The sequence below is a fragment of the Ranitomeya imitator genome, chromosome 1, assembly GCF_032444005.1.
Source record: "Ranitomeya imitator isolate aRanImi1 chromosome 1, aRanImi1.pri, whole genome shotgun sequence".
NCBI lineage: Eukaryota > Metazoa > Chordata > Amphibia > Anura > Dendrobatidae > Ranitomeya > Ranitomeya imitator.
In genome coordinates this window covers 667,845,296-667,858,845 of record NC_091282.1, presented here as the reverse complement: position 1 = coordinate 667,858,845, position 13,550 = coordinate 667,845,296, and the positions used below count along the sequence as shown (strand labels likewise).

The window sequence follows — 13,550 nt, the reverse complement described above, 5'->3', positions numbered from 1 at the left end:
GCAGTGATGTTGCCTTCCTTTCGGGGAGGGTGATGTCACGCTTGGAAGCAAGGGAGATTCTCTCTATCAGGTAAGACACTCACATTCAACACATCTGAATTTAGGCCAGGGGGGACCTCAGGACCCGGATTTAGGGGAGCTTCCTTACACTTCATGTATCCTGGTCTGGAGGAGGAGCCAGTCAGTCTGAGGTAGTCAGAGAGGAGAGAAGAGCAGAAGGACATCTGGAGCAGATGTAGGGGCCGAGCAGCCATGGGGGAGCTGTTACCCCTGGAAAGAGGGAGAATCTAAAGGAGAGTTGAATAGTGGAGGAGCTTAGAGGGAAGAAGCACAGAGGAGGAAGAGGCTCAGCAGGGGAACAGCGGAAGGACACCCTGCGGGCTGTAGCGCAGAGGCCGGGTATCGGGAGCCAGAGGTTGTGTTGTTCTCCAGGACACGCGGCAGAACCAGAGGCATAGGACTGTATGTCAATTGTCTGCATTAAGTCGAAGGTGAAGCAGTAACCTTAGAGCCCGGGTCATGATAGAGACCCTGTGAACAGGCTCAAACTGCCTATCGTACGGACATCTGTTTTAGGAAGGGAAAGAGGGGACTTGCAATAAGCTTCAAGCAGCAGGGACCTAATCAACTAAATAGCGCAAGTGGGAAAGGCTTGCGGACCTCACTTGGGAGAGGGATCTCCTGTTGCCTCCAAGCCGGTCGGACCACAGCTACCCTGCACTTGGTACCCTGGACTGGGGACTGCTACTATCAATAAACCAGGTAAAGACTGCAAACCTGTGTCTTCGTTCTTTCCTATACCATCCTCCACATCATCGTGGGAAGCACTGGGGACCTCGCTTCACCTGTGGGAAGTGTCACCATCTGGCCGCCATACCATCACCCCAGAGGACCTTTAAGCGGCGTCGATCTCTACTGACTGAGAACCACAGGTGGCATCACAAACAATAGACTTTATTCATAATATCCCTTAAAGACATTCCCCTTTGGTTGGGCACCCAGGGCCACGGACCGGGTCGCAGCCACCGTGACATCCCCTTTAAGACTGGACCCGGTACCGAGTACCCTGCTGCCCTGGTGGGGCACTCCATTTGCCCTGGGACAGTCCAGATAGAGACTCCTTAAAGCAGACTGCAAAATTTGAGAACACCTGTGGCAAGGTAGCGTGACTTTAGAAAGGAATGAAGGCTGTGGCCTGTGTGTGAATTGGCACTGTGGCCTGTGGTGAGTGGCACAGTGACCCGAAACAGTGTTTAAGTCTAAACTGTGACCTGCACCAGGTGACCTTGCAATGTGTATCTGTAAATACCTATTACAAACTGTCCCGGTGAAATCTGAGGTGTACAGATCCCATTGTGATATTTTTATAGTATTCTGTGATAGCTGCCTTGTACCCAAGGTGGCACAACTACCTTCTATATAAGTGATAAAGAGACTGTTTCTGTGGATTCCGTTAACTGCCAGACTGTACCTGGAAGAAGTGCTACCACTGAATTTAGAAACTGATGGTAGTATAGTGTAACTTCCAAGCAGAGTATCTCAACATGAGCTGTAACCATAAAGCGGAACTTCGTTCTACATAAATTAGTCACCTGTCCACAGAATAGGTGGTAATTGTTCGGAGTTAAGATCGCCATAAGGATTAGATAGCTGTCAGCCAAGCAATCACTCGATTAACTATTCTCTCTCCAGATTTGGCTCAGCCAAATATTCCTGTGTTTTCTGGAGAGTGCTGCTCTCAAAATCCTTGTCAAGCGAAAAGGATCTGGTGTTCGAATTCCAACCGATAGATCCTTATGTCCCCTGACATAATCCGTTGTGGGACACCCTCGTTTACTTTAGCTGGTTGCCAATTCTGTAGATAACAATGAGTAGACAACTCGTATTGGGCCTTTAAATGTTTGACCCCTTTTTTGCCCTTGGCCACAAGATTGTGGCCAGGAGAAGTTGGATGAAAAGGCTGGTCGCGCATGCACCTCTCCATTCCTGATGATGTGCGTCAGGGCCCTCTTTCCAAGATGCACGCAAGTCCCGAACTTATCAAACCTTTACAGCATGTCCTGCAAATGTTTCAGAAGAGACAACACCTATACCCCACCGGACATGTGTCCCTCACTGTGCTATCTTCCAGCTGAGAGCTAATTTTTGGGTTAATAGGGCCACACCTATATTGTGACCTGCTTACATGCACCGTTTAGGACACGAGTGTTGTCACAATGATTTACCTAGCAATTACACCTATTTATTTTAAGAAATGGTGTAATTACTGAACGTTGTTGATAATGAGTGATCTTAACCTAATGGTATTTAGATTAAAAATTCATCATCATTTGTGAAATTATGTGCCAGAACACATTTTGAAAGCCTCGAGGTGTCTGTCTGTAGTGAATGTAAATCAGAACACAGCTGCAGATAAGCAAGAATTCACCGTACAAGTCGGTATATATCCCAAGTAACAGAATCTAATCACAGCCTTGTTCTTGATGCAATTTTTTAGATTTCTGACGCATCCTAAATATTTTTTTTTCTTTATTAAGATGGAGACTACCTGTCTGAACTGGAAAGTCACCGTAGACACCTGCTTGCCTGTTCATACTGGAAAAAAAAAAAAACATAGAATGTCTTCCCTGAGGACAGGCAACAACGGCGCAATTAAAACACTGCATACTTCAGCGAGTTCATGAAAAGTGACTTTTCTTGACTCACTGTGGATAATTTAAGGGGTTGTGCCATGAACAAAAGTGCATTTTAATCACTAGATCTTCGAATAATAATAACTTCCACAATTGGAGGTGTATAAAAAAAAAAAGGTTCTTGTGCTGAGATAATCTTATAAATGTGCCCCTGCTGTGTACTGTGTAATGGCTGCGTCTGACCGTACAGGGACATGGACTGATCATACCACAGCTCCTGGCCAGGGGAGTATACAGACTGCTCGGCACGGGATCACAGCCAATTCCAGAATCGGCTGTAATCTCATTCTGTAATGTCTGTATACTCTTTTGCTTCCTTCCCTGCCCAGGAGCTGTGATCCCATGCTGTAATGAATGTATTAAACACTAAAAATATATATATATATACTTCGCGCTGATAAACCCAGTATGCATACACACATAAAAAGATATTTGCTGATGGTGCACTAGATCAGATAATAGTAACAAGATAGTGCAGAAATCTGCAGTTTAAAATCAGTACCTTTAAAAGTGAAAGTCAGTCATATCACATTCCGTGAGTTGACAGGAGTTCCTGGATGGAGTTAGTGCGGTCTCCAGCAGAATACTTGAATCAGAGGGCTGCCCCGGCCGGTGGCGGCTCCTCCATGCACCGAACCTTCAGTCGGGGGTGAAGACACAGCGTCCCGGGCTGATCGCGCCGTGTGGTGCGAGCGATGTGAAACGGCGCGTCTAGGACCTACGTGACGCAGTGAGTCATGTGACCACCCCACGTGACGCGCGTCTAGGACCTACGTGACGCAGTGAGTCATGTGACCGCCCCACGTGACTACAAGGTTTGTAGTCACGTGGGGCGGTCACATGACTCACTGCGTCACGTAGGTCCTAGACGCGCCGTTTCACATCGCTCGCACCACACGGCGCGATCAGCCCGGGACGCTGTGTCTTCACCCCCGACTGAAGATTCGGTGCATGGAGGAGCCGCCACCGGCCGGGGCAGCCCTCCGATTCAAGTATTCTGCTGGAGACCGCACTAACTCCATCCAGGAACTCCTGTCAACTCACGGAATGTGATATGACTGACTTTCACTTTTAAAGGTACTGATTTTAAACTGCAGATTTCTGCACTATCTTGTTACTATTATCTGATCTAGTGCACCATCAGCAAATATCTTTTTATGTGTGTATGCATACTGGGTTTATCAGCGCGAAGTATATATATATATATTTTTAGTGTTTAGTACTTCTTACAATCCTGTGGTGATTGTTTTTACTTCGCGGCAGACTCTTATACCCTGCACCAAGTAATTAGCGCCGCTTTCTTCCTTATTTTTATGTAATGAATGTATACTCTCTTTTTGCATCTTCACCTGCCCAGGACCTGTAAGCTCATGCTGTAATGTCTGTATACTGTCTTTTGTATCTTCACCTGCCCAGGACCTGTGATCTCATGCTATAATGTCTGTATACTCTTTTGCTTTCTCCCCTGCCCAGGAGCGGTGATCTCATGCTGTAATGTCTGCATACCCTCTTTTGCATCCTCACCTGCCCAGGACCTGTGCTCTCATGCTGTAATGTCTGTATACTCTTTTGCTTTCTCCCCTGCCCAGGAGCGGTGATCTCATGCTGTAATGTCTGCATACCCTCTTTTGCATCCTCACCTGCCCAGGAGCTGTGATCTCATGCTGTAATGTCTGTATACGCTCTTTTGCTTCCTCCCTTGCCCAGGAGCTGTGGAATGATCAGACCATGTTTTTGTACAGTCACACACAGCCATTATACAGTACACAGCAGGGGCACAATTATAAGATTATCTCAGCACAGGAAAGGTACCATCACACATAACGATATCGTTAACAATATCGTTGCTTTTTGTGACGTAGCAACGATATCGTTAACAAAATCATTCTGTGTGACAGCGACCAACGATCAGGCCCCTGCTGCGAGATCGTTGGTCGCTGGGGAAAGTCCAGAACTTTATTTCGTCGCTGGATCTCCCGCTGACATCGCTGAATCGGCGTGTGTGACGCCGATTCAGCGATGTCTTCACTGGTAACCAGGGTAAACATCGGGTTACTAAGCGCAGGGCCGCGCTTAGTAACCCGATGTTTACTCTGGTTACCAATGTAAAAGTAAAAAAAAAACAAAAAAAAAAAAAAACAGTACATACTTACATTCCTGTCACGTTCCTCAGCATCAGCTTCCCTGCGTCCCCCAGTGTCAGCGCCGGCCGGCCGTAAAGCAGAGCACAGCAGTGACGTCACCGCTCTGCTTTCCGGCCAGCGCGCTTACACAGAGCAGGGAAGCTGAGGCCGGGGGACGCGACAGGAATGTAAGTATGTACTGTTTTTTTAACTTTTACATTGGTAACCAGGGTATACATCGGGTTACTAAGCGCGGCCCTGCGCTTAGTAACCCGATGTTTACCCTGGTTACCCGGGGACTTCGGGATCGTTGGTCGCTGGAGAGCTGTCTGTGTGACAGCTCTCCAGCGACCAAACAGCGACGATCGGCATCGTTGTCTAGATCGCTGCAGCGTCGCTTAATGTGACGGTACCTGAACATTTTAACTGAACACATACAAGTGTGGAGTTCATTTTGATTCCAAGATATGTTGATTAAAATATACATTTGTTCGAGGCACAACACCTTTAAGTGCTTTTTCACAAGTTCACTTTTTATGGACTTTGTGTGTGGTCTTTAATATTCATATTGTATTTCTTGTATTCTTATTAGCCAACTTTCATAGATGTCCTTTTGAAAGATTTAGGATTTGTTTTTTGTTTTTTTACCCAAGTCTCCTCTACCATCATCAGACAGAGCATCTTGCCGTCACTTTATAGGAACCGTTCGGTTTGCCAACTTTTACAGGTGTTGACATTCAGGAGCTGTCCCTTTTTTCCAGAAGCTTCCAGAGCATTTCAAGATAGTTGGCATATATACGTATATTCCTGGTGGTATCCTCATGGTGTATAGGTTATTGCTGGAGAAGAATTTATATGACATTTTTCTATAGATAATATTGAACCGCCCATGTTTTCCTAGGGGACCCTTTTTATTATTTTGCTAGGACTTAAAGAGTAACTTCTAATTCTTATTTAATCAATCAATGGTACACATGAAAATCAATTTAGTAATATACTTCACTCATTTCATAGGTAAAATCTGTATTCAGTGAATAAAGATTTCCCATTACTGAGAGGAGACTACAGCTGGTGCTTATAAGATTCTATGGAGGGGAGGAGCTAGAGGAAGAAACAGACATTCTAGTGCGAATTCTCCTGAAATTACAGTTACAGTTCTCCATAGAAGCTTAAGAGCTTAGCACCATCTCCCATCTCAGTAATGGCAAAAATCAGTATTCACCGAGGACAGATTTTCCCAATGAATTGAGAATTTTGAGAGTGAATGATTAACCCAGGAGTTAAAAGAAGCAGATTTCTCTGATAGATATATTACCGGTATCTTTATTCTTACTATTAATTTATTTAAAAAAATGCTGGTTACACTTTACGATAATGTTTGATAATTCGAAGCTGTGCACCATCTTTTGGAAAAGGAAAGTATATTGTGGCTTACAGTCATGATGGTACTATGGGTATTACAATGAGTACTGCAGTAAGGCTAGAACTACTTTAGACTGAGGACTACAATGAGATATTTACTATGAAAAATATTGCAATGACCCAATTTAGATCAGCCAGTCGGTAAACAAGTGATATGACGACTGTTCGTTTGTTCCCAAATGTCAGGCAACCTAATGAATGAACAAATCTGTCATTTGTTGGGTATGACGAGTTTTAAAGTAGCTTAAAAATCATAGTTATCGGCAGCACATTCCTAGTTGTGATTGTGCTGCAGATATTGACGATCTTCCATGGGCATAGAATGATCTTATTAACTTGCCATAAGGTTGAAAGTGCGGAGATTAAAGGGAACCTGACAATAGGATTTACCCATAAAAAGTATTTAGGAACACTATCAGCCTTCTAATACTGTTTTTAATGATCTTAGCTCTTCCTTGCTGTGAGTAGCAGACCAATCCAGGACCGCAGTAAATCACCGATACAATGTGCTGGGATCACGGCCACAATGATTTCTCCTCCTCCTCCTCTATGCATATGTGTAAGGAGGAGAACCGGCTCGTGGGTACCTGTCCTATGCCAGGTTCGGAACTGTCGGGGCTGTCTCCTCTGTTGTCCGGGGGAAGGAGTAAGGGAACGGACAGACCTTCGCACTCGGGGTGTGGCTAAGTGGCAACAGCCACAGCGTGCGCGGAAGCAGTCAGTCTTGGTGGGAATAGGCAGCGCGCAGCAGAGAGAGAAGTGCTCCGGCGCTTGAGCACAGGGGCTGCGCCGGCCTGCGTTCGTGTATTCCTGCCATGACCAGCGGGGATAGCAGAGAGAAGTGCAGTGCGCCCAGCAGCTGGCAGTGAGCGAGGTGCCGTGCGCTTCGTGACCATGAGTGTAGCGCAAGTGCCGCAGAGAGGGAATCAGTTACTGGACAGACATTTGCAGCCCACCTTACCACCATATACCTTCCTGCCCACGGGGGGCTCTGATCGTGCTGCGGCCCTTTTCCCTCCGGCCACATATGTTCATGGACTAGGGGCTCAGCGGAAGGTACCAGAGACCGACCGCTGTCGCCAGAAGACGGACCGCTATTACCAGCTGAATCTCCATGACAGTCACCGTGTCAGCTGTTGATGGCGCTACCCACCTACAAGTGGTACCTGCATTCTGAAGAACTTCTGACACCATAAGTGCATCACAGAACTACTGTCTCTTTGTTTATTTAACCCTGCATATTCACTGCAATTGGACTGCTATTCCCCCGTTTAACACTTCACCTCCCTGCGAGAAGTTACCCCCATTAAAATAAAACTTTTATAGTTGGTTAACCCTTGCTCTGCCTTCTGTCTGTCACTGCATCCCGCAACCTGCTTACATATGTTGGGATGTCAATCATACTGCTGTAGTTGTAATCCCAGCAAGCAGTAGTAATCAGTGACAGCGGTCCCGAACTAGTCCACTTCCCTACTGTGAGCAGGATCATTAAAAACAGTACTAGGAGGTTGTTAAAGTGCTCTTAATGCTTCCAAGGAGTAAATCCTGCTGTCAGGTTTCCTTTCGGGGATGCATGATCAGAGTATTTGAGGCGAGCCAAAGTCACTGCATGTATCAATCTATCATTTCTATTTTAAAAAAATATTCACTACTTAACGAAGCCGCAAAAAGAAATAGGAGAGATATTACACTCAAAACCCTACCACTGGACAGGTTGTGGAATGAGCTGCATGAAAAGATCCAGAGCATCCATCTCGGCAGTTGTCCTATTGAAATGTGCCAGCATCAGATGCAGGAAGCTAAGACAGGCATTGTCCCTCTGTGCTGCTACCAATAAAATGATGGCCCATATCCAAATGAGGACACAAATTTACAGCAATAGTAAGAGCCAATAGAGCTGCTAGAAACCACCAGATTACCAGACTGACACGGACCACCAAAGAAGAAATGTGAAAAGTCCTATTTAACACCAGGAACAGAATGTTGAGTGATCACCTGGGACAAAGCAATTATGGCATGTCACAATTGAGCCTTAATTATGATTTTGTTGGAGTAAAGGTACATGCCTGTTTTGGACGGCCTTCAAGCCAGAAAGTTAATGGGAACCTGTTGTTCGATTCTTACTGACCAAGCCTCAGGTGGCATCAATCAGGGTCTGGCTCTGAGATATGTTCTTCTCTGAAATTCTCCAGTTTTTAAAAGAAAATGTAGCTTAAAGATCCGTCTGGGGACCATAGACGGAGATTAAACTAGTACAGCGACACCTGCGGCTATCTTCTCTCTGCATTTCTCCAGATGATTTGCCAGTCTCTTGCTATGTACAAGCATGTCTAGGCCTCAGCTGCATATTTAAACTATGTTTCTCTGAAACACTAGAGCATTTCGGAGAAAACTATGCCTGGCTGAAGTATTGCAGCCTGACTCGGATGCCCTCCAGAAGGAATCAACTGACAGGATTGCTTTAAACCTACTCCAGCTATGATCAGGAGTGGAATTACTCTACTTTTCCATCCATTTTCTAAAAGTGATTGATTTGCAAGCCTGGTGATGACCAAGCCAAACCAAGTAAGCCCTACTCCCTTTTCCCTGCTCCTTAAAAAAAAGCCAAAACCAATGAACTTCTATTGGCATAAAATGGAATAATAGATGAGGAAGGACCTTACAAACCTGATTCTTAGGAGAAAAGGTTGTTGGGCATCTTTACCAAATAGTACCCCTATATACTCAATGTTCTAAAATGTGCAGGCAGTCAGCTAAACCTAAACTTTGGTGATTTAAGACTTCCACTTTTGCAGTCATGCATTAAGCTAAGGAGATCCGTAAAACATACTGGAGACTGCATAACAAGGCTTCTTGTACTGTTGTGCATTCTTCTAAATCCACCACAAACCATAAAAATGCAACCTTGGATAACAAGCTTATATAAACAGCTTAGTTCTGCCATTCTAGAAAACAATCATACCTTTCTCTGTTGTGCTGGGACAGGCTTCTCTAAGCATTTCACATTGCCCGAAGGCTCAAAACCACTCCTTAGCAGTCCCTGTTTTGTAAGACTCTCAGCAGATCTGGAGACAGGACCCTCTTCTAGAAGAGTCTCGTGGGATAGCTGTCTTTTTGTAGCATGTGTATCTTGCTCAAAGCTACAGCCTCCATTAATGTTCTTGCGTAGACCACTGGGAGATCTCGATTGACTCATACGATCTACTGTGTCCTGAAAGTCCCCCGGGTCTAAGGATTTTGCTTTACAAACCGAACCGTTGGGTTTGGATGGGCTGTCGTCGGTGGGCTTGTAGTCTGGCCACATGGTCTGCCTCCTGTTGGTCTTAGAAGTACCATTGCAATTGATGTAGTTGGAACACTTGTCAGGTAGATTTGGCTCTGGTATAACATATGGTCCATTGTTCGGCCTCTCATCACCAAGCACTCCCAAAGACTGAGCTCGCCTCCGTGTCTGGGGACTTCGACCCCGCAGCGTGTTAGAGCTGGTTACAGAAAGCTTTTGAATGTCAAGCAGAATCCCTGAGATGTATCCTTCCAATCCAATGGTGCTGCCACGAACAACAGTCTACGAAGAACATGATAAATAATTACATTTACAAGTTAATGAAGGGTGAGTGTATTATGATATGTTATTAAAAAGCATATGGGCTGGGAATAATTTTCCATATTGGGAAGCATATAAAAAAATACTACAAGATACAATGAAACTGCTTTGAGACTATCACTGAAAATTCTGGTCTTAATGGGGGTGGTAATTTGGTAAAGTTGCACTGCATTTGTACTTAAGCCAAGTGCCCATCCCTGCTCATTTCTGGCTTAATGTACAGGGAAGTCTGTCATTCACCAATTAGGACCACCCATGGACTCCTAAGCCCAGAATGAGCAGGGATGTCAATGAAAAAAATACTAGTCACAATTTTTTCCAAGCTGAATGGCTCCCTTTTAAGGACTCGTAATTTAGCATTACTCTAGCCAGACACGCAGTGTTACATAATACAGTGTATAGTACTCACTTTCATAGGCTTTAGCTGCATTGGAGTGATCCTGGAAGGGTCCACTACAGGTTTTGGACGTCGCAACGTGTCCAGGACATTTTGCCATTGTGGGGGAAGGCCAATAAATCTGCCTTCTTTGGCATCAAAGGAGGTATGTACACGGTGCTGAAAATTCAGCGGAGCGGAGATCTCGGGTCGTTTCTTTTTCTTTTTTCGAAACATGATGTTAAGCTGAAGGGAGGGAAAACAAAAAAAATAAAATATTACATTAAAATAATATAAAGATAATATATCTGGCCTTCTACTGGTAGGGTGAAAATGTGTTCAATGGTTTATATGAGCTACTCAAACCATGATGACCGGAGCAAGTGTGTCAACATGATTGATGGTTTTGATGTTGAGCAAGTTATGATATGAAGACATATTTTCTGGAGTTGCAGAGGTTGCAGCAGCATCCAAGTTCTGAAGCCCGAGGGAGTCGTCCTGCCCTGTATTAGGAGAGCAGTACTATTAAAGATGTGATATTTATAGAGCCGTTATTAATTTATAACCTAAGATAAAAACAAAATGAGCAAATATCCTGTAATAAGTCAATAGTACATGTATATAACATAGGATACGTTGTTTATATTGTTTTGATTAAAAAAAAAAAAGCCATCCCACCGCGACAAGATGTACCCAGTCGGGATAGTACCTAACTCTTATAGTTCACCTCACTATTTCAGAAGACGTCCTACTCTGCCCTTATCTACAGTATTTTGAGGTCTGCTGACACATGGTGAAGTGAACTGCAACATTTAGGTACCCTAATGTATTAATTGTCATAATTAAGGCACCGTCCAGATTGGGTACACCTTGTCGCGGTGGGATGACTTACTTTTTTCATCAAAACAATGTTAACTAAGTACCCTATGTAGTAATTTTTATGTTTGGTTCTGCTTGTTAAATGGCCACAGTGTGAATACACACCTAGGCATTTCACTTGTACCAACATATGCTCTGGATCAATTTTGGGGGTTTTGGTGTAGTTATTTATTTAGTATTTAGGCCCAGTAGTCTCATTCAACACCTCTATATGGCATAATTAAAGGGGTATTTTCATTTCTGTATATAATAACATACAGCTAGGAAGTGTGATCAGTGGGGGTTAAACAACTGAGACCACCAATGAACCAGAATGAGTTACCATGATGCCCCTTCACAGTTTTTGTCTTCAGAAAGATATTCCCAGCCACCAGCTACACTCAAAATGGTGACAAATGTAGTTCCTTGCACAACAGGGTGGCCAGGAAAGACTATGAAGAGGACTTTGCATGTAATCAGCGTTGTAACCTCTTCATTTTTAACATCAGTCAGACTTCCAGAGTGATCGCATATCCTAGCCATATGCCATAACCGACCAAGATTGGAATTCAGCTATAAGATGTCAACTTAAGTTGTCAGGCCTGGAAGCCCACCCTTATTTATTAGGAATAGCGATGAGCGGATTGCTTTCTACAACCCCAGTGCAGGTCAGTGCTCTCTGACAGTGGACAGAAGCTGAGCGAATGTCCTGAGTTTTTGAGTTCCCTGGGGTGATGCTTGGTTTGCCGGCTTGGCATAACGTCATCTGTACGGCATGCAGGTAACGTCTTGTCAACTCAGCTAATCATAAGTCAAGCTTCGGATCTTGTAGAGTAAGGAAATTCCTGCAGCTGACCTGAACCATGGATATGCAAATTGACTGGCTCATCTCTAATTAGAAATCTGTAGACCTATAGCCTGACTTAGGATCCAACACACAAGAGGTAGTCGTCAGCCAAACCATGGTTTAGACTGTCAACTAACTCTCCTGACTCGCCAATACACAGGAGCTCTGGTTCGCTCTGTTTCGTGCTCCTGTGTTGTGTACAAGACAGCAGCTGTCAGACTCCTCTGGTGGTGGTGGCTAATCTCATCAAGAACAAAAGAATTGACACTCCAAAATCGGACATGACAGATCCTGATCTCTGTCGGCATACCAATAAGTCTGTTGGTCAAGCGTGTCGATATTAGTGGGTTTGGCCAAAGTTAGAATTGGCTTCTGTAGAATTAAAATCCCATACAATGTATATGAACATGGTCAAACCTGCCAATATTGATGGGGTCAACCGACAGTATAATGAGTATGGGTTTCAACCAACTCACCACCGACAGATTAAGTCCAAGGAGATAAGGATCTGTGGGGTCTGACTTAGTACTGCAGGTACCTTTGCTTTCTAAGAGATCATCGGTGACCAGAGATGCCAGGCATGGTCTTCCTCATAGACAACACAGGAGAGCTCGGTAGAGGTGGGATAGCTGTCAGAAAAACGATTGGCGATCAGTCACCTAAAGCAGTGGTCCCCAACCTGTCATGCTTTAAGAGACCTACTCTGAGAAATGGACGTGAGCATCTTTCAAGAATAATGAAAGCCAAAGCTTTTGAGCAGATATCATAAAGAGACCTTGTACTGCTCGGTCTTAAAGGCAGTATACTTACATCTAGCGGATCCCACCTTGCCCCATTCAATATCCTTCCATCCAGCTTCCAGCAATCCTCTAATTTCTAGTATCATCCTACGTCCAGGATGAGTCTTTGTGAGATTTCAAAGACATCACCAGTATTATTGCTCACAAAGACTCACCTGTAGTAGTGATCATGTTATATATGTCATCACATGCAGTTGTGGTTTGCAGTATGTGGGACGCACTGTACAGACACTGCGGTCCCGCATTAATGGCCACAGAAATAGAGCAAAAAAATGGCTTTTTAAAACATAGTCTCTCAAGGCATCTACTACTTAAACATAAAATTTTTAACATAAAAGTAACTCCAGTGGAGCAGATACCCTCTGGAGTTGCAAACAGGAATGCTCTTTTAAACAGGAAAGAAACGTTTTGGATATATCGTTTGGGAACATTATTTCCAAATGGATTGAATGATATCATAGAGAGAGTTTAGAGGATTTTTTTTTTTTCTTGTGATTTTTTTTTTTTTTCTTCTTGTGTTTTTTTTTTTTTTTTCCCTTTGATATATTTTTTTTATTTTTTTATTTATTTTTATTATTTTTTTTTCTCTCTCTTTCTTGCATCAATGTTAACAAGGCTGTATCAATCAGTGGGTGTTTTCCTGAACTTGGTCCACACCCCAAATCAAGTTTCTGAGACTGGGATAAAAGGTGTGATACTATATATAAGTGTAATTGAATTTTATACTAGTAGGATTTGTACTGTGTTTTTATGATACCTGAAGAAGGATATATACTGTATCCGAAACGCGTTGTATCTCTTGTATTTTAAGTTATGAAATAAAAAAA

General features: G+C 43.9%; 1 protein-coding gene across 5 annotated transcripts in view; it reads right to left on the bottom strand.

The window, feature by feature from the left end:
• PAK6 (p21 (RAC1) activated kinase 6) overlaps positions 1-13,550 on the bottom strand; it is a 114,079-nt gene that overhangs the window by 17,198 nt on the left and 83,331 nt on the right. For 4 of the 5 annotated variants that reach the window (XM_069729483.1, XM_069729462.1, XM_069729499.1 and 1 more), the window contains exons 2-3: positions 10,252-10,464; positions 9,201-9,803 (exon numbers count right to left, since the gene is read on the bottom strand). In XM_069729483.1, coding sequence (XP_069585584.1) covers positions 9,201-9,803; positions 10,252-10,455 — 807 coding nt within the window. In that variant the 5' untranslated portion in view covers positions 10,456-10,464. Of the gene's footprint in view, positions 1-9,200; positions 9,804-10,251; positions 10,465-12,461; positions 12,483-13,550 lie in introns of those variants that run through there. The other variant, XM_069729490.1, reaches the window with a different exon arrangement.